The following is a 27158-nucleotide window of genomic DNA, read 5'->3' as shown; positions in this document are numbered from 1 at the left end:
ATAGAGGCCTCCCTCCCTTCTGAGACCCTCAGGAAGAGGTGAACATGGTAAAAGGAGTCAAGGGGCCACTGTGTTGCACATAGTCATGGTTATTTTAGGCTCAACAGATTCGGGGTGGGAGGCAGATCCACGCGGAATGTTTCTTACGTGCGACCTGAACACCCCTCCCAACAGCCTTGTGCCGTGGGTTCTGCAAATAAGTCATCTGCTCTCAATGCTTAGAAGTAGGCATTGGTCTGGGCTAAGGATAAAACATGCAAGCACTGCCTGACCTCTAAGCGCTAGCCTGCGCCTCTGTACCCGATGTTTATAGGCCAAGTGATTACAGAACTCAGCTATCTAAACATTTCAAGCAAATGACATTAGAATTTGAATGGAATTTTATTGCATTTGAATACCCAAATCAAACTTGAACATTTTAATAATGAAACTGGAATTATATCAAATCTGAATGAATTTCAAATAGTCAGGTGCACAGGCCTCTGCTAGAAATACATGGTAGGGAAAACAAGGCTGGCCCAGTTGTAAACTAGTGGACCAGAATGTCAGTAACTCCAGTGGTCAGTGCACTAGCTAAGAGTGTGACAGGGCACAATAGGGGAGTAGCTAGAGAGGGGTGTGGAGGGGATGTCCTCTCTGAGGAGGCCGTTAGGAAGAAGGAGCAGTTGAGGGACAGCAGAATAACAGTCCCTTAAAGGGAGGACTTCATGCAAGCACCAGGGAGAGGAGGAAGCTTAGTATAGGTCATCTTGTTACCAAGATAAAAATGGAGGACAGAAAGATGCGGAGAAACAGACAGAGCATCCCTAATCCAAAGACACCCTAGATCCCAACCTTTTTGAGTTCCAACGTGACAAGTAGGAAATCTCACCCGTGCCATAAAACTTTTACTTCTGGCATGAAATTATTTCAAACAGTGAAAAAAAAAATGTTTTGACTTGGGCCCAATTCCAAGGGCAACCCATTTCATGCATAGTCAAACCTGAGATTCTCCTGACCCTTTCCCTCCAGATAAGGGATCACACCTTGTGCTGACAACTCTATAAACACCACTGATGAGAGTCACACGGCGGGGGTGGGGGGGGCGGAACCAATCCTTCTGGGAGGGCAGTGAAGGAGTCTGACACTAAGAAGACCGAAGGGCCGTACAGTGGTGGGGAAAGATCTTTCTGTGGATTGAGTGTGTGGGCAGGAGTCAGGCTCTGAGTACACACTAAGCCTGCCTCACCCTGAGTTATGATGGGTGGATTAGTGGGGGGCTGGCCACATCACTACCCTCTAACCTCTATGTGTCTTATTACTTATACTCTCATGTGTTGATAATGAAAACCCAACTATGAAGTTTCCAGAATCTAGAATAAGCTTTCCAAAGAAGCTGGGCACTTTCAAAAGTCCCTTAAGTGTGCACACTAAGGGCTAATTCTAGGTCATGGGAAAAGGTGACGGATAGGCCACCTGTCCCTGAGGAAAGTCTCCACCTTTTTTGAACTGTTTGAGTGTAGAATTCTCCCAGTAGTCATCTTAATTATCTTCTTGATATAAAACATGTAAAAAGTAATCTATAGTATAGAGCTACCCCTCAGTGGTTGTGAGGAATTGGTTTCAAGGTCCGCCTTATGGACTACAGATTTATCACGGTCATGGACACTCTGTCCTTGCATGTCAACAGCTATTGCCTTTGCAGATAATCAAGGCCAACCCTGCCAGACATTGTAAGTCACATGTAGATGGTCCCCAAGACCCAGGATCATGTAAATTCTGTGCACATACTTGCTTTGTATTTGGAGGAATATGACAAGAAAGCAGTCTGCCCATGTTTGGGTCAGACACCATTTGCCTTCCTGGTTATTTTTTTTCTGTAGAGGGCTGAGTAGAAGAAGCGGCTATGTCTCGACTGTGGCGTTGTTAGTTATTTTCCAAAGTGTTATCCCAGGCCGATGTGATCAAAGCTATTGCGGTAAGAGGAAAACTTGGAAGGTTTCCTGGAAACACAAGATTTCTACGGAGTTTACGATGGGGAGGTGGTTTATTTTAAATTGTTGGAAAGACCAGCTCAGGAGCCTAACCCAGCACCCAGTAGGACCACACGTGAGCTGTCGCTTATGTGTTGATACTGGGCTATTTTAAAACTGCTATTTCAGATGAAACAATCTAAGCCAAAACAAGAGGGGAAAAAAAAAAGCCAAAGCAAATTATCTTTCAAGAGCTTTGGGGAATAATACTCACTTTTCGTAGGATTTAATGGCCTGTTCCACATTTTGCTTGTAGATATTGAGTTTGACTCCTTGGGGGTTAATTAATATCATCTTATTGGTGTCATTGCCCACATGTGCCAGAGGGGAAACCTACACAGCAACGGAGACAGAAGCGACAGTGTCACTTGACGGGTCCATGCAAGCTCTCAAATGTATATTTATATGGGTACATGCTTTTCTGACTATGAAAACCATACTGGAAGTGCAGAAAAGTAGAATGTAGTAATTCTTAAAAGTAATAATAAGAAATACAATTACTAACTTCTCTTTTTTCAATTTTAAAAGCTACATATTTTCAAAATCACTACCACAAAACCCAAAATTGTTTCCGGAAACCCTTGTCATCACTGAGTGTTATCTTTAAAAGCTTCTATTAAGTTGGTAAGAGTAGGCAATAAAAAATAGAAATTATATATATGTATATATATTATATATACTTATATTATATGTATATATGTGTATATAATTATATGTATATTATATATTATATATGTGGATATAATTATATATGTATAATATATGTGTGTATATAATTATATATGTATATATTACATGTATATATGTGTGTATATAATTATATATATGTATATATATATAATTATACATGTTATATATAATTGTGTTTGCTTAGTATGTACGTGCACCACACATGGTGTCTGTGGAGGTTAAAAGAGGGCATCAGACCCTCTGAAACTGAAGCTATAAGTGGTTAGAAATCATCGTGTCAGTGTTGGGAATCGAACCCTGGTCCTTCGCGAGAACAATAAGTGCTTTTAACCACCGAGACATCTCCCTAGTCCCAAGAAATTACTTTTAATGGGGAAATCATTTTACTTTCAATCAAGGTTATGAAGTTCATGCCGTTTGGTTCCCCAGATTCTAAAACTGTGCAATAATATATTAAGAAACTAGTGCAAAGAAGAAAGAAGAAACTCTATATGGATATATAGCTATAAAAATTGAAGAAATGTAAAGAGGTGAATCGGGGGGGGGGGAAGCTGTGGGTCGCTGACTCTGTGCCCAGCGATAACAATGGCAACGAGAGTCCAAATCTCAGAGCTAAGTGGGATTATGAGTGCACTGGAGAACAAGGGTCTAGGCTGGGCTCAGCTTAGTTGAGGTGACTGAGTCCCTCATCCTTGGAAGGAGGTACTGATTAGCAAGAGAGGACATTCACATAGCCTCACAACCAAGCCTGGAGAGAGAGTATCAATGTATGCACACCTTCTATGTTGCCTTTATATACTGCAAGGAAGGAACTCTTCCTCACCCTTTCTCAGCTGCATTCAGCTGGGGCTTTGCACTCAACCTATTGCTTGGTGTCAATTGGGCTGCACCAAGACAAACAAAAGCTCATTGAAATTCTAAGTGGATGCAATTCTTTTTTTGAATCTTGAAAGAATGACATTGGAACTGGAATAGAGGAATGATCTTCATAGACTGAACAAAGTTGAAACTAGGCATAATCACTTACAAAGAGCTTGTGAAGTAGTGGCTTATAGAGGTCCCCACAGACAAAAACACAGATAAATGGGTGGCAGAGAGGGGGATATATGGATAGCTATTGAGAAGCTTCAGTGTACAGTAATAGAAATGTTGAAAGAATACAATCAAAGAGGAAGGGCACACAAGAAGTGACATCTGACGGCGCGTGCAGAAGCTTCACAAACGTGGCTGTAACGAAGCACTAAGCTGCAGACGGGTCGGAAAGACACCATTTGCTGACAACTGACGTTGGTGCTGGCCAGAGTCAAGCTGTTTGATAAGAAAAGAGCCAGACACAGTCTGTCTGTGTGTTCTGGGGAATGGGAGGGGTGTCTGGATCCTGGTATGGAAGGTGTAGCTGTCGGGGATCTTTCTTCACTGGGTCAGCTCTCACGGCAGGGAAGGGAGAGTCTGCAGCCAATTCAGAGGCTCAGCTGCTAACCTGTCTTAAGATTTAACAATAGCCTGGCCTCCCAAGTTCCTTTTTCAGTTTCCAGAATAAAGGTTGCACCATTTTGAATATTTTTTTTTTTTTTTTTTGGTTTTTCGAGACAGGGTTTCTCTGCAGCTTTTTTTTTTAGAGCCTGTCCTGGAACTAGCTCTTGTAGACCAGGCTGGCCTCGAACTCACAGAGATCCGCCTGCCTCTGCCTCCTGAGTGCTGGGATTAAAGGCGTGAGCCACCACCGCCCGGCATTTTGAATATTTTTTAACAGTAAAGTTTTAGGTTAGAAACATGGCTTGGTATTTTTGTATTGAGGCATATACAAAAGCTCCTTTTACCTTTAAGGGATTACCTTTGGGGAAGAAGGGAGGGGAATGGGTCAAAAAAAGTGACAGGGGGGTTCTTTATATTACTCGTAATTCCTTAACTACCTTTAAAAGTGTCTAAAACAGCTTGGGCAGTCATGGCGCAAGCCTTTAATCCCAGCACTCGGGAGGCAGAGGCAGGCAGATCTCTGTGAGTTTGAGGCCAGCCTGGTCTACAGAGTGAGTTCCTGGACAGCCAAAGCAACACAGAGAAACCCTATCATAAAAAACCAAAACAACAACAAAAAGTATCTAAAACATGCATAACATTGGGTTTTAACCTATCAAAAGTAGCTATGCCTAAAACTTGGGAATTCTAGGAGGAAGACGAAAGTTTAATGATTTTAGTGCTTAAGTATTTTAAAATACATATATTCACCCTAGAATTAAATCCCTAGGACCCATGAGAGCAAAATGGCCAAAGGTTTAGAAAATGGAAGAGAAAGGCAGGAAGTGAAAAGCTTTGGAGTTTAACCAGCTACTGAGAAATCACACAGAGTCAGCATGCGGCCGCTGAACGCGCCTTTCAAAGGGAAGGAAACAGAACAGGAGGCTAAAGGTGAAAGGCCTGGGTTTTGAAACTGAAGATTGCATAAGTGTGTAAAAAAATAAAATAAAATAAAAAGATGAAGGAGAAAGAAAGAAAAAACATCAGCCCTCAAAATAGAGCAGTATCACAAAAACTTGAAAAAAAAAATCAATGCCAACCAAAATGAGAGACAGTTATACTTTCCGTGGCCTGGCAGGAAAGCAGCCCCTTCAGAAGTCTATAAGTGTCTCTCCCAGTTTACCAGTCTAGCGGTCAACGATAAATCAGTACTAAAAAAATGCTTAGTCAAAATCCTGACTCTTGACTTCACCTGCTCAACTAAAGGCAAGTTCCTATGGTACTTCCCTCTTTGGAAGATGCAGATCTCATGCTTGGTTTGGCCATCACGGACTTGAGCTTAGCTGTTCAGATTGTGTAGCACCCACTCGCCTTCCTTTCTGCATGCAGGACTTGGGGGCACAAAGGCATACTCCACAGCTTCAGTCTTTTGGTCTTAGTTTACAGCATGGTGGTTACTTAGAGGCCAGATGATCCACCCTCTTTATGATGTCAAATTTAGTGTCACAAGGGACATTCCAGGGCTCAGGGGATTACAGTCAGGCTGCCTAGCATCTGGGAAGAGTGAGTGGGGAGGGCAGTGAGGTTCATGAAGAAGCTGAGGTCTCAGTTTTGGAGAGAGTAAAGGGACATGATCGTAGCCTCTTTGAAAATGACTTCCTTCATACTTTTATAACTCAGAGGGGGATCCATCCGGACAACATTTGGGAATAGGAAGAAGCCTAAGGCGCCATCTACTTTAGTTCTCTGAGGTGAAACTAGAGTCCTCACCAAATTCATACAACTACCCCTTAGTGACAAGATTTTAACTACGAGAGCAAGCAGTAGACTAGAGGGGAACATGGAGTAAGTTTGTAGAGTTGGTAATTTATAGAGAGATGGATAGAAAGATAAACCACAGAGGTAGAAATTTCTAGAATTTATGGGTAGGCAAAATTGGGCTGATAGTTATAATTGTTCTACTCTTACATGTAACACTTTGGACCATTAACTGGAAAGCAGGTTCAAGAAAATACAACAATAACAACAACAACAATAACTTATCCTCATTCTCTGCCAGGAATAACAGAGACATTCTCTACATATGCTCTCATTCAATGCCATTATAGACAAATATACATTTAATTGTAGCTTTTGTTATATGGCAAACTAAACTCTCCGCTGAGCTGTAATTTCTTTGTTATTTTTATAGATGGGCATTTTGCCTGCATGTATGTCTGTGCACCATGTGTGAGCTCAGGGCCAGCAAAGACCAGGAGAGGGTGCCAGATCCTCTGGAACTGGAGTTACAGGTGGTTGTGAGCCACCACGTAGGTGCCAGGAATTAAACCTAGGTCTTGTGGAAGAGAAGTCAGCACTCTGAACTGCTGAGCCTCTCTCCAGACCCCTTTAGTTGGCTTTTATAAGTATTGCTTACTGGGGGGGGGGGAGGTCATTGAAATGGCTCAGTGAGTAAAGGTGGTTTTGCACAAGCCTATCTACCTAAGTTCAGTTCACCAGGGCCCACATAAAGCTGGGAGAGCATCGGCTCCTTTCACCTCTACATGTGACCCGTGTGTCCTACCCCTATAACACATATGAATTACAAATTGCTGGTATAATACATGTACTAAACATAAACATATAATAAAATGTGCATAATATGTACTGAATAACATGAAAGACTAAAACAGTTTGATATACTGTAAAATATAATTAAGTTTAGATTCTGCCAAATTTGTCTTGTTAGAAATGGAGGCACGGGACAAAGGAAGACTTTATCTGCTGGAGGGAGTTTACCAAAACGAGCAATGTGAAAAGGATTTTGAAGAGATTTATTTCTTTTTCATTCAAACACGGTAAAAATGATTGAATGTTGAAACGAAACACACGGTAATAGAAAAGGTCAAGTTTTTGTTTGGTTTGCTTTATGTGTGCATGTCACTGTGTCTTAGTGACACCCGAAAGACAGAGGCAATGGGCACTCTCAGGACTCCATGTTTTTTAGTGTCACCAGAAAGAGGCAACAGGTACTCTCAGGACTCCATGCAAGTTGCCCCAAATGGGAGGAATAGCTCAATATGTTGTCACAGTTTAACGTGTCTCTTTCTAAAAAAGCTGCAGAGAAACCCTGTCTCGAAAAAAAAAATTAAAAAGATATTTTAAAAGTTTTAATCATTTGTAGGCCTGTACGTCTGTGTTGGGCATGTGCACGTGTGTGCAGGTACCCATGAAAGCCAGAAGAGGGCGTCAGAGCTTCTGGAGCTGGAGGCATAGGCATCTGGGAACCATCTAACATGGACGTTGGGCTTCAAACTCAGGTCCTGTGGGACAAACAGTATGTGTCTTCGGCTCTACAATTCCTATTAGTAAATGTTATTAAAACTTATCAAAAAAAAATCATCATTACATGGAAACATGTTCAGAGCAGATGCTAAATGAAGGAAATGTTATGTACACAGCTATTAATTTCCAACATAAATCAGAAGGAATTTACCTGATGACATTAGAAGTAGCAGAAGATGAAATTGAAAAAACTGTGTGAAATTGATGGTTTTACATTTCACTGTTTAATCTAGACCAAATTTATGAATTCCAGTGTTTTTAATAAATATCTCAGCACTCAGTGACAAACCAGGCAAGGGAAAGCTCTAATTGATGTGTCTAACGAAAATGCAGAGCTCCGTGAGTCTCATGTGGTCATATTTCTGAATGCAGACACAATGGTGTTCTAGAAATCACTGTTGTCGAAACTGCCGAGCCCTGAATCTTTTTTTTTTTTCTTTTTCTTTTTTTTGGTTTTTCGAGACAGGGTTTCTCTGCAGCTTTTTTAGAGCCTGGCCTGGAACTAGCTCTTGTAGACCAGGCTGGCCTCGAACTCACAGAGATCCGCCTGCCTCTGCCTCCCGAGTGCTGGGATTAAAGGTGTGCGCCACCACCGCCTGGCTTCCGAGCCCTGAATCTTAAGGGCATGCCCTTTAAATGGTAGCTTCTACGAGCTCTGCAGAACAAATGAAGACAAGGTTCACAGAACCGACTGGCAAAGCGGTGGTCAATGAGATCGCTCAAAAAACCATGAAAGTGTGTGACTGTGGCTTTGATTGTCATTCACATTTTAGCTCTAAATTAAAAAAAAAGTCAGTCAGCATTTGTGGCATTGAGTGATACTGAGGGATGGAAAATAGAACCTCAAAACTCCATGCTCATTTTGACTTCACTGAGGTTAAAATCTGAAGGGAAGAACAAAGGACATGTAGGACCAAAGAAAGGTCCGGCCATTCCATGGCTTCTTGTTCACATATCTATAGTGTTTCATCTTTCTGTGTGATGAATATGTAAATAGCTTTTGTAATAACTGCCATTTAAAAATTTTAAATTTTCCATTCAGTAGATTTAAGTTTAATCCTCCTGTATTTACTGTTTGTTTGTTGTGTTGTCTGGTTTGTTGCTGTTTGTTTTGGAGCCCAGACTGGTTTCAACCTCACTATATAGCCCAGGCTGGGCTACAGACTTCTAGCAGTTCTCTTGTTGAACCTCCTGAATGCTAGGGATAGAAAAATCCTCCCATATCTGAAAGCAGGAAAACATAATTTAAACAACATCCTTGGTCTCTTTGTAGCTAATATTCCTGTCAGCTAAATGGCGAGATGAATAGATTCGTCACAGGTTGCTCTAAGATTTAGGGCAGATACTTTAATGACATCAAATGTTTTTCTCAGAGCCTAGTACATGGTAAGTATTCATCATAGAATAGATTAGAGACCTCTTTGTGGTCCTCCAGGAATAAATGACACAAAGGCATAAAGCTATGCACAGAGCCCAGAGGACAAGGCAGGTGGCCTTTACGGGATGCTATAACAGACACGATGATGAAGATGATGATGAAGATGATGATGGATGTCGTCAGCTCTGCAGTAATTCAGGCTAATCTTCCCAAATTATCTTTTTTTTTAAAAGGCAATTATCAATAAAGAGCTCTGAATTCTAGGCTCATCTAATGGCTAAAGCAATTTTATTCTGTGTATGACTTAGTGATGAATTCATCTTTTTGAAAGAGCTAAGATAAAATTATCTGGCCTATTTTATATCTTGTAATGAACAGTTGCTAGGGCAACCTTTCTGCTCAGTATTTCATTTCCAAGGTGACAGATTTGCTACTGGTCCAGGAAGCTGGAAAGCAAAACAGAATTGTGCTTCGGAAGAAGAAAGATCCCCCAAGTAAGCCACGAATGAAACAAAGACTCCTTACAAAACCAGACGCTGCTTCTTGGCCCACACAGATGTTGCCATGCATTGAACAGAGAGGAGCCAGTTAAAATTCTCAGGGCAGAGAAAAGATTGAGGCCCACCTGCTTGCCAGTTCCATCATCTTTTCCACAAAATGATCATGGCAAATTAAAAAAAAAAAATCTCTCTACTAAGCTGGGAGACATTTTAGCGTATTCTTTTTCTATTCTTCCCATTTATAGCTGAGGGTCTCTCCCGGTCTAAGGAACTATTAGAGAACAAAAGGTACAAACAGAAGGCATTTGGAGTTTACTCTTGCAGCCATTTTGCAATGCACACTACATTATTTACTACTGGAGTCGCACTGCTGTTCAATAGATCTCCAAGCCTATCCCTCCCGTCTGTCTAAAACCTTGTACCGTTTGATCAACAGCCCCCGCTGTCCTCCTCTCCGCTCCCTCCCTGCAGCCTCTGGAGCCAGCACTCCACCCTACGTCTAGGAGCTCCACTTTTTTAGACTCTCTATACAGGTGAGATCATGCACTCTCATCACAAAAAAAAAAAAAGCAACAACAACAACAAAATAACAGGGGCTGAAAAGATGGCTCGGTAGCTAAGAGCAAGTGCTGGGTTTTTTTTTTTTGTTTTTTGTTTTTTGCAGAAGACCCTGGTTCAGCCCTCAGCAACCATGGTGGCTGACACCATGGCAACTATGTCATTGCCTTCCTCTGCCCTTCGTGGGCACTCTGCTTACATGCACATACATACAAACCCATATGCATATACATATTTTTTTTTAAAAAAATCACAGTTAAGCAAGGCATTGGATATGCTAATTGGCTTGAATTAATCATGTCACTTTGTAAACTGATATCAAGCCATCACATTATGCCCTGTAAACACGTAAAGTTAGGATTTGTCAAAAAAAATTTAGTTAAAAATGTAAAGACATAAACTCTGTTTTGGAGATGAGATTGAAATGCATGATGGTCTACCTCTATCGTCATCGAATTCTTGCCCGTCTGTTAGTGATGAAGGGTGAATTAGGTGGGCACCGCACAATCCTGTCTGTATACTTGGGATGGGAATGGACGGCATCACAAAAGGCACCAAACACAAGTGTCCTTGGGGAGATGTCCATCCCCTTCTCTTTGGCCTTGGTTTCTGGAAGTGAAACACCAGAATGTTCTCCTAAATCTCAGGATCCTAACTCCTCCTCCTGAATGTTTCTGTTGAAACAACCAAGTCTGGAGTCTAGCTTAGACCAGCATATAGTGTAGCAGTTCCGTCGTGGTATTTTTCAAGCAAAACTGACTTTGTTTTTGTTACTTCTCCTCCCCTCTTCTCCCGAGCACTCTTCCTCCTTCTTCCCCCACTCCCGTCTACAGCAGCCCCCTTACGTGTCACGTGCGTCTTTATGCTCACCTGGCCCTTCTGTCCTTCCTTGATAATGTTCTCCTACCTAGCTTCTCCTATCTAGTCTCATAGCTTGTAATTCTTCTCCCATCCCTTTATTTACATACTGTAAATATTAAAAGTCAGGATGGATGGTGGTTTGGATGAGATGCCCCTCTCCCCACAGTCTCCGTAGTTTGGTTCCTTGTTAGTGTCATTATTTAGAAAGATTTGGGTGATGTGGCCTGGCTACAGGAAGTATGCTGTTTGAGGCGGGCTTTGAAATACAAAGTGTTCTACCACTTGTATTTTGTTGTAGTGGTTGTTGTTGTTGTTTTCTCTGCTTTGTGCTTGCAGTACAGGATGGAGTTCCCAGCTTCCTGCTCTGGCCACGCCTGCTGTCCCTTGCGTGCTGCCGAGCCTTGCCTCCCCACCACAATGGGCTCTTATCCCTTGGAACCATAAAGCCAAAGCTCTCTCTTTCGCAAATTGCTTTGGTCATGGCCTTTATCACAGCAACAGGAAAGTAATGGATACAGGATCTGCATATGAGAACATGTGATTTTTGTCTTTCTGAGTCTGGGTCATGCCACTTAATATAATACTCTCCAGATTCATCCATTTCTCACAAATTTCATTTTTCTTTAACATCTGAGTAATATACCAATTATTATACATGCCACGCTCTCATTATCCACTCCTCTATTGATTGACACCTAGGCTGATCCCGTTTCCTGGATGTTGCCAATATAGCAGCGATAAGCATGGAGCTACAGGCATCTCTCTGGTAGGATATGAAGTGCTCTGGGTTTTTATATTCAGGGCATATCGTAGTCCTGTTTTGAATTTTTTGAGGCCCACTTACACACACACACACACACACACACACACACACTGCTGCAGTGATTCAGGGTCCCCCATCCTTACATCCTCGCCAGCATTTAGGGTCATTCATTTTTATGATGTGAGCCATTCTGACTGGGGTGAGAGGGAACTATTAAAGTGGTTTTAATTTGCATTTCTCTAATGGTTAAGGATGTTTAGGACTTTTAAAAATATTTTTTATCCATTTCTGTTTCCTGTTTGGTTAACTTCATTTCATGATCCCATTTCTCAATAGACTGCTTCCTTTTTTTTATCGTTTAATTCTTTCAGTTCTTTATATATTGTAGACATCAACCTCCTATTTGAAGTGTAGCTGAGTTTTGTCTGAAGCACAGCAAAAAATTTTCCCTACTTTCTGGGTTGTGTGTTTGCTGTGATGATGGTTTTCTCTGATGTGAAGAAACATTTTAATCTCACGTCAGCCCATGTGTTGATTCTTGGGCCCATTTCCTGTGCTGCTGGAGTCCTGTCCAGAACAGTCTTGATTGTGCCTATGACTTGAAATGCGTTCCCTACGTTTTCCTCTGGCAGTTCTGGCGGTTCACATTTAAATGGAGGATGTTGATCCACTTTGCTGTTTCTCTGGGATGAGAGCTGCTGGTCTAATTTCATTCTGTCGTGCAGCACATCCAGTCCTGCCAGGACTGTGCATTAAACGGTCTTTGTCCCCTTGTGTGCTTCTGATGCTTTCGTGTGGGTGAAATCTCGGGAATCTCTGGACATCTCAGCCCCACACCATTCAGTCCCACTGATGTGACTTCACACCGGCCTCTGCCTCTGCCCGGTGTCGTCACGGAGTCATCGGTGTCCGGACTTGCCTCTTGACTGCCACCGCTTCTCAGCCTCGCATGTCCACACTGCCTGTTACTTAGGCAGCAAAAAGCCATGATAAAAACCTGTCCTATTTTCCTCAAGACAGAGTTGAAAATCTTTAAACTCAATTAAAGCTTTAGTTTAAAGAAGCCGGAGGACGACTTGCAGAAGCATCTCTCCTCCTTCCTGTTAAAGCCAGCCTTAGTGGCAGGTGCCTTCACCCACCAAGCCATCTCACTGGCTCTTACCTTTCCAATTTGATGGGGAGAAGGGTAGCCAATTAGCTTTCAAAATTTGTATATTTCTTATCTCATATATCTGATTACTACTAAAGTTAAATTTTATTTTTGTGTGTCATTTGGCTTTTCACCCTTTTATCTCAGATTTCTCACTGAAATATTTATCATGTCTGTATACCTTCATGGTGAAGGTGTGTGTGTGTGTGTGTGTGTGTGTGTGTGTGTGTGTGTGTGTGTGTGTGTGCGTGCGTGCATATAGGCTAAATACCAATTTACGCACATACTGATATATACTAAACCTCCAGCAAGTATATTAATAATGTAATTCTTATGACCTTCCTTCATTGTATATGCTACAAACATTTTCTTATACCTGTTTTTTACTTCATATATTTTTATGGAGAATGTCATTTTTATTAATTCTTTGAGAGTTTCATATGATGCATTTTGGTAACATGCATGCCCCTCCTCTAACTCCTCTCAGATCAACCCTTCCTTTCCCACCTGCCCTCACTTTTTTCTAAGCCCATTGAGTCCACTTGGGTTGCTCATGTACTCTTGGGGGTGGGGCCACTCATTGGAGCATGCTCTACCTACCAGGGGCCATCGCTTAAAGAAAACTAAGAACCTCCTCTTCCAGCATCTATCAGTTGCCAATAGCTCCTCAGCTAGGGGTAGGGTTTTGTGCCATCGACAACCCACCCTGTCAGTGCTGGAGTCTGGACTGGTTTGAGCCTGCACAGGTCTTGTATAAGCTGTCACAACCACTGCAAGCTCATGCAGCAGCCCTGCTTTGTGTGTCTGGAAAAGCCTATCTCCTGGCCGTCATCCACTGCCTCTGACACCCCTCTTCTGCACTGGTCCATTTCAATGCAGTTAGGGGATAAATATTCTCTTTATGGCTTCTTCTTTTGATCATCTACTTGCATTCCCCTAGCCTGCCACATGTGCTTTAGAGAACTTTCCATTCCAATGTATCTCAAGTCATTGGAAAACTTACAAGAAGGGATGCTATAAGCCCAAGGAAATTCTACTTCCAAAGAGGAAGTCATTAAACAGGTTTGGTCCAAATAAATCCCAAATATATGAATGAAAGAAATACACGGAACTTGAAGAAAATGTCACCAGACTTCCTGGAAGAGACAGGTCAGCGATCACTCACTTTGCCTTTGGAGCCTTGAGACAAAAAAGTACAGGGCAACCAGTGCCACCCACAACCTCCAAGGTGAACGGCAACAGCCAGCAGGGTGGCACTGACCTCCACTGGTTACAGTTTTAATGTGACTGATGGCTAACAGAAGAGAATTCCGTTGCTCTGTCGGCTGTTCTAAGTATGACAGCCCCAGCAAGGCCAAGGCCAGTTAGAACCTTTTCACCAGATGTTCTTGTGGAAAATCTCAAATATAGAAAAAACAGACAGAATTGCACAATAAGCTGTCCTCCCTGATGACCTTTTCCCAATTTAAAAATTGCTCCAGTCTCTCCTAGCCCCTGCTACCCTGTCCCATCTAGACATCCTGAGGCAGACAGCAAGCATCCCAGCCATAATCCTCTCAGGATGTTCCTTTAGGGATGTCATTCCCTTTAGAGCTGGGAAGCCTGAGGGTTGCTACTTGAACTTTCAGCCTCTTTGTATTTCCCAGTGGACCTTGGTCCTCACGTTCGCATCTCCTCTGTGTTTGACATCCCGCCATCCCGCTCTAGCGCGGCTGTTTCAGAAACTGCTCTCCCTGAAGACAGGGAGCTTCTCATCACAACTGGTCCTCGCTGTGGAAGGACTGGCTCCAGAACATACTGCCACCACTGTCTACACTCTCAGACCCTTCTGCGAAAGGGAGGGGTTTCTGCACATAACCTCCCCCCATCCCTGTGTCCCTTAAGTCATCAGTGATTCATAACTCCCACTACAAAGTGCACGACATGTAAGTAGCTATTATATCGCATGGTTAGGAAGTAATGGGGAAATGTACATGCCCAGTGCAGATGTAACTTTTGAGGTAAGACTGGCTGAAGCCATAGATGAAGAGTTCACAGACACCAAGGACCAGCTGGATCTAAGTGGACATGCATGGCCTTGGCCTACCTACCACACTCTCATACTAGAGGCTTTTTCTTCCCCAGGAGTATGACCACTTCAAATCCAGCCCCCTCCCCCACGCCTCCTTTCTCCTTGCTTGTGGTGGCTTTTATAATAGAGAAAGTGTTATTCAACTTGGGAAAAGAAAGGGCCTCATCTCTCTGGCAAAGCCCTCCCTCCTCCCCCGTCCTTGGTCCCTAGGTCCCTGGATGCCCACTCATTCTCTGGGGAGCTTTCAACAGCTCGGCAGCTCCACACATCCCCACAGCAGCAAGGGGCTGCAAATCGTCAGCTCAGCGAAGGCCAGTTCCTCCCGCCCCAGAAGGGGAAGTCCTGAGCGTCCCCACTTCTGTCCCTCATTTTCTGCCTCTACACACATCTTCTTCTGAGACAAATACCTCTTCTACAATCGCTCAAGAAATTAAAGCAGGTTATTTTTTATATGAGCAGAAAATAAAATATCATTTGGAGCAGGGGGAGGGGGCACACAAACAATCCATCACATTACCTCACCGAAGACCTTGGAGACAACATGCTTATTCAGGATGGGGACATAGGTGGCATTGTGGGGCACTACTGTTCCAGCCAAGGCATCCATGATGGTGAGCTTCTTGGCCACCAGGCTGTGGGTTTGGAGCCAGTTTTTAGAGGACATGTCTGCAGAGCTAAGAACACAAGACCCTAGAGTTTAAAACCCGCAACTTAGGCGTTCACAAACAAAACCAGAACAAAATGTCCTTCTTAGATTAAAGCACTCACGTGTGGCCAGTAACGTGGCTTCCATTTCTGGTGAGTCTTTCAGACAGTTTGTCATCTAGGTGCTTACTCACCCACGGGTTGCTCATTTCTGTGGAGTGAGACGGCAATGAGATATATATTAGGGCTGACATCAAGGATCCATCTCTCTCGCTCAGATGGAGGAGCTAATGGCAGCCCGCACTTCAGAGGCCATAGTTTAACCCTCCAGAGCAGGCTTTCAGGCAAAATGCATTAGCCGCTTCCACTGGAGCCCCAGGCCCAGGTGACACAGTCCTGCCTTACCCACTCGCTCCCTACCCCCCGGGTGTGGTGAGCACTCTCTCCACAGGAGAATCAGATGCACATACAGTCTCTTTCTTCAAAATCCATGTTTAAAACATTTAACAAAACTACGATTTACCAGTGATGGCTTCAGCATCAACCCCCCCTCCCCCACAACTGCTAGAGGAGGGACTTGATCGACATTTTTCAATCCAGACACTTTTTTTCATGGTTCTTCAGCTTAGTGTGGGAAACCAAAGACTGTAGGAGTCTGTGGAATTGTCAAGTTCAAATTTTGAAATTAGTATTTGGGGTTTTAAATGTATATCCTTCTATAGCCTTGTATTTCTAAATGGAAGGGAGTAGTCCTTCACTGAGTTAGCAGCAGCTAGAAGGGACTCAGGAGAGGTGTGTGTTGGTTAAATGCTTAAGAAACCGTGTTCTAGTCGTCATGTGCTAAGTCCCATAATGAATGGATTTATGTGTGCATGTGTCTGGCTGAGGACATGCAAGCTAGCAGGCTGCATGTATCTGGCTGAAGACGTGCAAGCTAGCAGGCTGTATGTGTCTGGCTGAGGACATGCAAGCTAGCAGGCTGCATGTGACCAGCTGAGGACATGCAAGCTAGCAGGATGCATGTGACCAGCTGAGGACATGCAAGCTAGCAGGATGCATGTGACCAGCTGAGGACATGCAAGCTAGCAGGCTGCATGTGACCACCTGAGGACATGCAAGCTAGCAGGCTGCATGTGTCTGGCTGAGGACATGCAAGCTATCAGGCTGCACGTGTCTGACTGAGGACGTGCAAGCTAGCAGGCTGCACTTGTCTGACTGAGGACATGCAAGCTAGGTTGAAAGGTCCCCCACACAATGGCCCTGAAGCAGAGTCTGACTCAACCATGACAAGTTAACACAGGGGCACAATTGACACTCAGGTGCTTCCACTACATAAGGGACTGTGTTTGGGGCACAGGATTTAGTAACTAACAGTGTGAACTGTAGAGAGCACACTATAGGATTCAATTTATTGTTTTAAGAAAAGTCATCTCATAATTTAGTCACTGAGTGGACAAGTTCTACCTTCCTCATACTTAGCCTTACAAGTTTGACAGCTGGAACCAGAGAGAGGTTGACTGGGTAGCAAGAGTTTCAGAATTAAAGGACACAGGAGCAAACATTTCTTTTGACATGGTAGTCGAGTGAGCAGCTATGAGTGTGCCAAACACCCAGACACGAGTAGCCCAAATCTAGCCCTAGGAAAATGCAGTGCACTTAAGTAGGTATTCCTGACTTACAAGCCAACCTGTGTGGGAGGAATCTGTAACACTTTAAGTGTGGCCTTTTTTTTTTTTACTACCCCCAACAGATACCACCAGATCCCACCAGATCCCACCTGTGTCTTTCAGGCATCGAACAGTGGGCAAAAAGAAGATGAATGGGGCTTGCTGGGGTAGGGACCCTCTTGTGCTTGCCTCTGTCACTCGGAGCAGCGGTGACGCAGCTGCTGGGGTTGGAGCTGTCCTTGGTGTAACTCTTGGAGGTGGCTATGTGGCTTCTGAGTAGGCTGGTTTTGGTTGATTCTGTTGACACCACAGAGAGAGGGGTTATAGGAACTGGGAGTGGAAGGAGATGTTTGATTAGATAGAACCGCTTTGTTAAATTGGTGTAACTTTAGGCTGGAGATGTGGCTCAGTCAATGAAGCGCTTGCTCTCCACTTATGAAAACCTGAGTTTGCTTCCTCAGAAACCATTTGAAAGCAAAAATGAGCCGGGCGGTGGTGGCGCACGCCTTTAATCCCAGCACTCGGGAGGCAGAGGCAGGCGGATCTCTGTGAGTTCGAGGCCAGCCTGGTCTACAAGAGCTAGCTCCAGGACAGGCTCCAAAAGCCACAGAGAAACTCTGTCTCGAAAAAAAAAAAAAAAAAACAAAAACAAAAACAAAACGAAAAAAAACAAAAAAAACAAAAAAAAAAAAGAAAGCAAAAATGCCAGGCAGGGCTGTCATCCTCTCACTGGGGGTGTGGCAGCTCCTTAGGGCTTGCTGATCTACCAGGCTAGCCTGGCGGGAGAGATCCAGGCCAATGAAAGATCTGCCTGAAGAAAACAAGGCAAAACGCAGGTGAGGAAGAACACCCAAAGGTGACCTGTCTCCTCCATAGGTGCACACACATACACTTTATATATATATAACTTTAGCTTTCCATTTTTCAGAGGATGGTCTGCCATACTGATTGCATTCTTCAGTTCAGTTCAAGCTGTGCCCCTGTAGTGAGGAGCTGCGGGCAGGCCTGCTTTTCATCCTGCCGGGCTCCTGGCCACTGGCTAGCTTATACCCCGAAATAACAACACACAAACTGCATTCATTTAAACACTGCCTGGCCCATTAGTTCCAGCCTCTTACTCACATCTTGATTAACCCATATCTAATAATCTGTGTAGCACCACGAAGTGGTGCCTTACTGAGAAGATTCTAGCGTACGTCCATCTTGGGCCGGAGCTTCATCGCATCTGTCTCCCTGAGGAGAGGCATGGCAGTCTGACCTGGTGGCTGGCTTCATGGACTGGCTCAGAGAGGAGAGGCAGGGCAATTGCCTGAGGCATCTGCCTCACTTCCCTCTTCCCAGCATTCTGTTCTGTCTACTCCACCCACCTATGTTCTAACCTATTAGGCCAAGCAGTTTCTTTATTAATTAACCAATTAAATCATCGGATAGATAGAAGACACACCTACATCATACCCCTGTTGAGGGTGTAGTTCTTTGAGGTTGTAGAGCTGAGACCCATGATTCCGTACAGGCAAGGGGTCTTTCTCAGCCCCTGGAGATGCAGTACATATAGCCTACCATGTGTGTCCCCATCTTTAAGTCAGGCATGGTGCATGAAATTTCTGACTTTCTCTTCTGCCACTAGCCAGAGAAAGCTCCCATTTTTAAAGAGATTTTGTGTGGTCATACTAAACCCACCAGGATAACTTTGCTTTTAGATTAACACAACACAATCCATAATCAAGAGTTGTGTGGTGTAGGGCAAGATATCTCTGTTAGGTCACTTAACAAATGTTGATTACCACGGTACCACCAGGCCATTTACATTGCATTACCCTGACCCTCTGTTGGTCCTTGCCACTAAAGGACGACATTTATCAGATACTGACATTGACTTGTGTGCATTAAGGAATAATGCGCAAATGGCAAGACATTTTGGTTACTTTGCACATTTGATAAACAGACTGGCGGTACATGTGTTCTGTGTTTTTTTTTTTTTTTTTTTTTGGTTTTTCGAGACAGGATTTCCCTGTAGTTTCTAGAGCCTGTCCTGAAGCTAGCTCTTGTAGACCAGGCTGGCCTCGAACTCAGAGATCTGCCTGCCTCTGCCTCCCGAGTGCTGGGATTAAAGGCGTGCGCCACCACCGCCCGGCGTGTTCTGTGTTCTTTTCAAGCTGGGGGTACAAGCACCCACAACTTCAAGTAGGCATCGGTGAATGAATCCTGCTGTGCTCTCAACCTGGACTCGCTCTTCCCCACAAGATAGCAGGAATGATTAAGAGTGGGAAATCTTCAAATGCCCAGGTTTTTTTCCCTCTTCTTTTACATACAATAGCAACCCCAGTGAGTTCCATGACTGGATAAGGGAGCTTACTGTATGAAGCTCATTGGCTTTCTAAGTAACTAGAGGACAGAGCCTATCTTGGCTGCTTCTTTAGCCAGGAATTAAAAAAAACAAAAAACAAAAAAAGACACCTTTTCTTGGGAATGGAGTATGTGGGAAAGAGAGCAATGAATCACAGAAGTGAAAAGCTGTATTTGGCAATGGCGTCTACTCCCCCTCCTTGTTCCATTTCTCTTCTGCATTAAACATTAAGGTAAATTAAATTTAGTACACGGCCCGCCTGTCAATATCCAGGATCTGAAGTTCTTAGTGATGTGGTGAAAGAGGCAGAAGGTCATTAGGACACTTAGAAGAAGTGTAAACTAGCAGGTCTAGCAGAAGTCAGGCTCACCGAGACAGGGTGGCAAAGGGTCGGCCAAGGATGGGAATGCAGCCTGTTTGTTTCCACAGGCCTAGCCTACTTCCCTTCTGGACAGTGTCATCAAAATCAAGCAGACAGGACACGCATGAGGCTCAAGGGCTGACTGCCTTGTCTCGCCTAGACTCATGAGACACCACGCGACAGCACGGGGAGAAGTCACTCTGCTCCTAAGACACACTTAGCAACTTAGCATTCTGGTCTGAAGAGCACACTGCTGCCACCTTCAGCAGTACCAGCAGACACACACACACACACACACACACACACACTAAACCTGTAACAAATGCAGTGAAAATTACTAAATCATTAGAACCACAACCCACAAAAACAGGCCAAAGTCAACATGTCTGACAAATACAGTGGCAACATGCCAAAATAAAAGACCTCAATAGGATCCGGTGTCTCTAATATAGCAGAGTGCGCATGGTATGCTTTAAAAACACCACTTAGAGCTGTAGAGATGGCTCGGGTAGTTTTAAAAAGCCCACGATGCTCCTGCACAGGACCAAGCTCAGTTTCTAGCACCTATGTCAGAGAGCTCACAACAGCTTGTAAGCTCCACCTCCAGGAGACCTGACACCCTCTTCCTGGCCTCCTGCAGATACCTATACTATGTAAGTATACCTAGCATACATACATACACACATACACATATATACACACACGTTACATATACAACACATACAATACACATACACAGCGCTACACACACAACACACATGATTAAAAATAAATACTTTTCAAAAATTTACTCTTCTGTCAAGAAAAACACATCTTGAATAATAAAAGGCAACAAAAATGTCACCAATGGAAAACAGAAATTAAGATTATTTGATGAGAATTTCAAAGAGCTGTCCATAAAAATTTTGACAAATAATATAATTCTCTTAGAATTAGAAAAAAACTGATAAATCCCCTAATAAGACTAAATAAAAACAAAAGGAGAAGATAGACACAAATCATGATGTCAAGATGGGGGACATAACTATAGATCGTGCAGAAACTGAAAGTCAATAAAGAAAAAAATCAGGAATTTCCAAAAACCAGACAAGACGAAACAGATGATAAGGTTATCTTAAAACCCACAAGAAATCAAATCAGAACGAAAAATCTCTTTTCAGAGATTTCTGGGTCCAATTGGCTTCGTGAGACTCTTACGCGACATGCAGAAATTGCATCACTTTCTCCCAAGAAAGAAAGAGGAGGAAAACATCAACCCTTTTGATGAGGATGGTGTTGGTGTGACATGAAAACTCAGGAAACAGGACTTTAGAAGGAAGGAGAGTGCAGACCGGTAACTTCTGTCACCCTTGATGTGAAAGTCCTCAAAATATTTTAGGAACCGAAGTGACAGATTACAACCGTTGTACACTGAGACCATTTAGGAAACATTTAAGGTGTTGTCTTAGTTTCACCTGACGTGACACAGCCTAGAGTCACCCGAAAGGGAATCCTCAACTGAAGGACTGCTCAGATCAGATTGGCCTGGGGAAGTCAGGGAGTGTGGAGGCTGCAGTCTTGATTGTTGGTTGGTATAAGAGGACCTAGCCCGTTGTTGACGGGTGACACATCCCTTGTACAGTTGATCTGTGTGAGAAGGCTAGTTAACTATGGGCCTGGTAAAGCAGCAAGCAGTGTTCCTCTGTGGATTTGCCTCAAGTCCCTGCTGGAATTCCTATCTTGGCTCCCTCGGTGGTCGACTCTAAAGTGAAATAAGCCCTTTCCTCTCCCAAGTTCCTCCTGGCCAGAGTGTTTAGTCACAGCAACAGAAAGCAAGCTAGAAAAAAATATACAAGGCTGCTTCAGTATGTGAAGACAAACAGCGCAATCAATCCATCAATAGACCAAAGAAGAAAAGTCAGATATCAATGGACACAGAAAAAGCACCTAACAAAATCCAGCACCCATTCATGACGAAAAATAAAAACCTTCCAGAAAGTTAAGTGGAGCACATTCCCAGCTTGATAAAGACTAGATGAGAACCTGCACAGCTGAAATAATATTTAATTGGTAAAAAACTGTTTCCCCCAAATACTGGGAAAAAGAAAATGACAACCACTGTTACCTTTATTCAAAATAGTACTAGAGGTTCCAGCCACTGAAATGACGGTAAGAAAGTGAAATAAGCCAGAAAAAAAATGGAAAGAAATACAAAAAGTGTCCCTACTTTTATAGTATGACCATATAGAACATGATAGGAATCTACCCAAAAGAGAACTCTTCATACTACCGACTTCAGTGAAGTATCCAGTTACAGATTTCAACAAAACCAGCTACTGTATTTTATGGGATATGTGGAAAGTTTACAAAACACCGCTGTGTTAGACATCAAAGAAGACCCAAATGAATGGAGAGAAATCCCATGCTTATGAGCTGGGGTGATGTGCCAAATGAAATCATACATTCAATGCAATCACTGAGAAATCCCAGAGAGTTTTATAATAGAAATGGACAAATGTATTCTAGAGTTCACACAAAACACCAAAACTTAGAATAATTGAATAATTATTTAGAATAAAAACATTAAAGAAATCACTGTGATACTGCTACTCCATCAATCAAGAAACATATGAGAACTCTTAAAACTCACCAATGAAACTCACACTCATTTGAAAAATTTACCACACAAACATTCACTACAAGTGCACACCAGCTGGCAAAAACAGTAACAAGGAAATTGCACTGAAGCACTCAACGCCTTTAGCAACTATGGAAATGCAAACTAAAGTCACTGCGAGCTATCGCGTGACCATCAGAAAGACTGAGATTCAAAAAACAATGGTAAAACATTCTGCTGTTGAAAATGTAAAATAACTGGTCTCTCACTTGGGCAAAATGGCATAGTTGTTTTGGAAAAATTGTTCGGTCATTTTCTTCACAGTGAAATGGTGAATTACCATGGGATTTGGCAATTGCACTCGGCTATTTATCTTAAATAAAAGAAAACTTAAGGACACAATGAATTTGTGCACGCATGCTCATAATCTGCTTGATTTATAATAGACTGAACTTAGAAGTAACTTGGATTAATCAACAGATACACGGTTAAAGCAACTGTGGCACGCATATCCCTTGAACTACTCACCAATACAAAGGAATGAACTGTTAACACATGTAAAATCTTCTATGCATTTACAGAAAGTTACGCTAAGTGAGAAAACAATCAATTCTGTGATTCTGTTCTTAAAATATTTTGAAATGTAACAGTTTACAAAGAAAGCATAGTGATTCCCAAAGGCCAGGGGCAGGTATAGAATTGTGTGGGTGAGACCCTATAGGGCCCTCATGGTGATGGAATTCCCCTACATCCCTACACATACAATAAAAACCTAGCCAGACGAGAATAGCTGGGACAAATCTGAATAAAACCTTTTGGCTTTACCAGTGTCAATATCCTGGTTGTGGTTGTCTATAAGGTTTACCATGGGGGGGGGCGGCGGCGGGAACACGCCTATAGGGTAATGTTCTGATATCATGCAAATTGTCTTAATAAAATTCATTTAAAAAACACGCACAAGAGGTTGAGGGTAGCTCAGAAGTGGTGGGTTTGCCAGGAATGAGTAAGGCACCAAAATAAACAAACAACACTTAAATTAGGGTCTTCTAAAAAGAAATCCCATGTGGGTTGGTTTTAGTCCATCTTACTGGAGGAAAAGCCAGCCAAGAGTGACGCCATTCTGGGCACAGGTACCTGCCATGCAGGAGTTTCTTTTTCTGCATCTTTCCATCCAAAACCTTCCATGGTCCTTTTAAACACTTTTTGGGGTTAAAACAGCCATTGAGTTGGCTCCGATTAGAGTTTGCACAATTTTCTGGGGTTGAAGCCATGGAGCAGATTTCCTTCTGATGCCTGTTTAATTCAGATTTTTTTAAGTAGACCAATAAAAAGGGGGGGGGGGGTGAAAGAAAATGTCCATTAAGAAGGAAGAGAAGCAGAGTAATACATTCACACTGAACACTGCAGACTTAAAGAAGTGAGCTACCCTCTCAAAAGGAGGTCCCTTTAACTAAGAGGGCCAGCATAATGGGCAGGCTAAAATAAACGTATTGATCAAGACTCAGTCTTCCTGCCGGGCGGTGGTGGCGCACGCCTTTAATCCCAGCACTCGGGAGGCAGAGGCAGGCGGATCTCTGAGTTCGAGGCCAGCCTGGTCTACAAGAGCTAGTTCCAGGACAGGCTCTAGAAACCTACAGGGAAACCCTGTCTCGAAAAACAAAAACAAAACAAAACAAAAAAAACAAAACAAAAGACTCAGTCTTCCAATTATCAAACTAAGCATTAATATGCCTGGGTGCACGGACACAAGAGAGTGTCAAGTCCAGCCCTTGAGTGGGGCAGTGTGACTCCTGTCACAGATGTGTGACCTCACTGAAGTCACTAAGTTTCTTCAGTTTTGTCACCTATCACTCAGGAGCTTCATCTGTGCACCGACTACACGGGACTGCCGTGGGGACGAAGACGAGGCAGCATGCCACTTATGGAAAACTATTACGGAAGCGCCATTGATCAAGCTCTTGCGCAAGGTTAGACTTCCCACACCAGCCAAAATAGCAGCACCCGATTGTAGAGACTCTCTGAGACCAGGAGGGATCCAGAAAAGCTCAAGTCTCTGCCCAGAACATTTCCTTGTCTAGGCTCTGAGAAGAGCAGCCACGGCACAGGTATGTGGATGCGTGGGCTCACAGTAGGGGCCCCGTGGTCTGTTCCTTTGTGTGAAAACATCCACACTGTGCACCCCATAGCAGAAAGGAACCAGGACTCATTGCACCCATTTCTCCTGGAGCAGGGTTTGTCCTCGGTGTATTAAAAAAATAAATAATAAATAAATTATTGAGGCTGATATGGTTTTTTTTTCCTAATTGGAAAACTTCAAAACTGTAGTCTGTGGTTGATAAGAAATCACTTTTCTAATGCAATTAACTAGACAGTGCGACAGTCTGTAGGCTGAAGCCACCGCCTTTTGCTCTTTTCTCCTGTTAAGTCAGAGTTCCTACTGTGAGCCACAGGCAAGTCCACCCAACCACCTATCACCGCCCTTTCCCACATCCCACATTACAGATGGGAAAACAGAAGCGCCTTGAGCCAAGCAGCTTGCCCAAAGTGGGAAGACATCTCTCACTCCATCCAGCATGCAGTCCTCCCAGCCCTCGAAACTGAAAACACAAACATCGTCGGTCACTGCTCAGTCAGACACCAGACAACCAGACAACCAGACCAAATCCAAGTTCTAGCACCGGCTGGTCATTTTGTCTAAGGTTTTCTTTGTTTAAACAAGGAAGGCAGTTCAGGTGCTGGCCAAAAGAAGGGAAAAGCTAGCTTATACTCAAGGGATGCTTGCTTAGTTGATTGTCAGTTTATCTGCGAAGTTTAGAAACACATTTGTGCTTCCCCCAAATTTCAAAACTCTGCACAATCTCCTTCTAAGAAAAACCCACTATAGGACAGGCCTCTTTTCTCCTAACTTGATATCTGTGTTAATGCTTAAGTTGTTAATTGGAAGACTTGTTTAGATGAATAAAAAAAAATCTGGCTAATAAATGTATTTTCAGTCTTTCCATTTGCTATCTCCCTATTAGCTATTTTCCTGGCAGGATGGGCATGAATATCTGCACAAACAACCTTAAATCACTTTAATAAGATTTGACTCATTTCCTGAGCGTTGGGATCAGTTGCGGTTTTGTTGATACCACCACAAGCAGAAGCACGATACAGGCTGGAGGAAGGACTGAAGAAGGGTGTCTTCCCAACCTGTGACCACAGCCTGATCAGGAAACAGATCCAGATCTGGTCATGGAGAGGTGTGAGGGGAAGTGAAGTGCCTATCAGTGCTTCACAGACTTGAAGCCCAGACCTCAGGCTGTTGAGCCCTAGGCTGTCTCCCACTTCAGACACCCCTCTCTGCCTGTCATTGCTCCGGATGGGGTGGTGGGATCTATACTGGATAGAAATTACAGAGTGCACATGTGATCTCAGCCCATGGTACTAGACCATTCTCTTTCCGTAAAATACCCTAACATGACCAGAACTAACATGCTTCTTACACTAGATTCCCCCAAAGTCCTTCAGAAAGAGGAGCACCGGAGGGGCCAGATGGGGGGAGGGGAGCAGGGAGGAAGTGGAGGGAGCAGGGAGGGAGCAGGGCAGGCAGGGGAGAGGGGGTTAGATGGGGAGTTGGGGGAGCAGAGGAGAGCAGGGAGGGGTGAGACAGAGTGGGGGGTTGGGAGCATGGGAAGTGGTCTGGCAACTCACTTGAGGCCTCCCCCCTTTTCTCCGTTTGTACCACCAGGTCCATGACTAAGGACTCGGAGTAAAGCTCCTGAATCTTCTCCAGGTCGCTGTAGCCCTGTTGCATCTCCTGGATCAAAAGGCTCATGTCTTTATCCTGTTGAGTGAGAAGTGGACAGTCATAGGCAAGCACCTGGGACACAGACTGCGTCAGGCAGAGCAAAACCTAAAGCATCTCACGGCTCTTTCACCATCCCATGTCCGACCAACCTTATGGTCTATTAGTCACCTATGACAAAGAGAATTTACGCCAGTCACACTTGTGATGTTGCCAGCCACCACCTCCCCAAGGCACCCCATCCCCGATTGTAAATCTCCTTCCTACAACCCCTCTCCTTCATTACCCAAGCAATTACTCAATATATTCTGCCACTACACATGAGTTGAATCTTCTGCGAATGGAATCATACAATAAATGCTCAAATCCTCGGAGCTCCCTCCACTCATACTTATTTTGAAATTCGCTCATATTGTAGTGTGAACCCCCCCCATTCATTCATTTTAGTGTTAAGTAGTTTTCTACTGTATAATAAATGTAAAAATGTATCCGTTCACTTGCTTATGGGCAGCTAAGCTCTTTCCAGACTTGGGCTGTTGCAGATAAAGCTATGAACCCTTGTGTGTGAGTCATTTGTGTGGACATAAGCTTCTACTTACTTTTGGTAAACAGGAGCCTTGGACAACTAGATCATGTGGATGGTGATGTCACTGTTTGGGACGAACTACCAAACTGTATGTCCCAAATGGTTGTTCAATTTATCATCTTGCCAGTAAGGTACGAGTCCCAGACCCTCCAGATCTTTGCAAGGTATAGAGCATGGCTGGTGGATGACTCTCCCCCCATTCTAACCCTTGCCTAATAGTGTCTATTTGTGGCTTCAATGTGATTTCTTGATGCTAATCAGGATGAGCATCCTTTCGTGTTATTTATCATGCACATATTCTTTTGTTAATGCTTTGTTTTTCCCTAAAACAGGGTCTTGCTCTATATCCCAGGTTAGCGTCGACCTCGTGGTCCTCCAACTGCATCTTCAGGAGTGGGGTTACAGGT

The 27158-nt window shown here is 43.5% G+C and overlaps 1 protein-coding gene across 1 annotated transcript in view; it reads right to left on the bottom strand.

The window, feature by feature from the left end:
• The window catches only part of Vwa3b (von Willebrand factor A domain containing 3B), a 182890-nt gene that overhangs the window by 34105 nt on the left and 121627 nt on the right, over positions 1-27158 (bottom strand). Inside the window, exons 14-19 of the mRNA XM_038343822.2 lie at positions 26068-26204; positions 23517-23671; positions 17264-17374; positions 15531-15618; positions 15280-15436; positions 2227-2345 (exon numbers count right to left, since the gene is read on the bottom strand). Coding sequence (XP_038199750.2) covers positions 2227-2345; positions 15280-15436; positions 15531-15618; positions 17264-17374; positions 23517-23671; positions 26068-26204 — 767 coding nt within the window. The remainder of the gene's footprint in view (positions 1-2226; positions 2346-15279; positions 15437-15530; positions 15619-17263; positions 17375-23516; positions 23672-26067; positions 26205-27158) is intronic.

The sequence above is a fragment of the Arvicola amphibius genome, chromosome 9 (assembly GCF_903992535.2).
Source record: "Arvicola amphibius chromosome 9, mArvAmp1.2, whole genome shotgun sequence".
Classification (NCBI taxonomy): Eukaryota; Metazoa; Chordata; class Mammalia; order Rodentia; family Cricetidae; genus Arvicola; species Arvicola amphibius.
The sequence above is the reverse complement of the archived record's forward strand: the minus strand, read 5'-3'. Positions and strand labels throughout refer to the sequence as shown.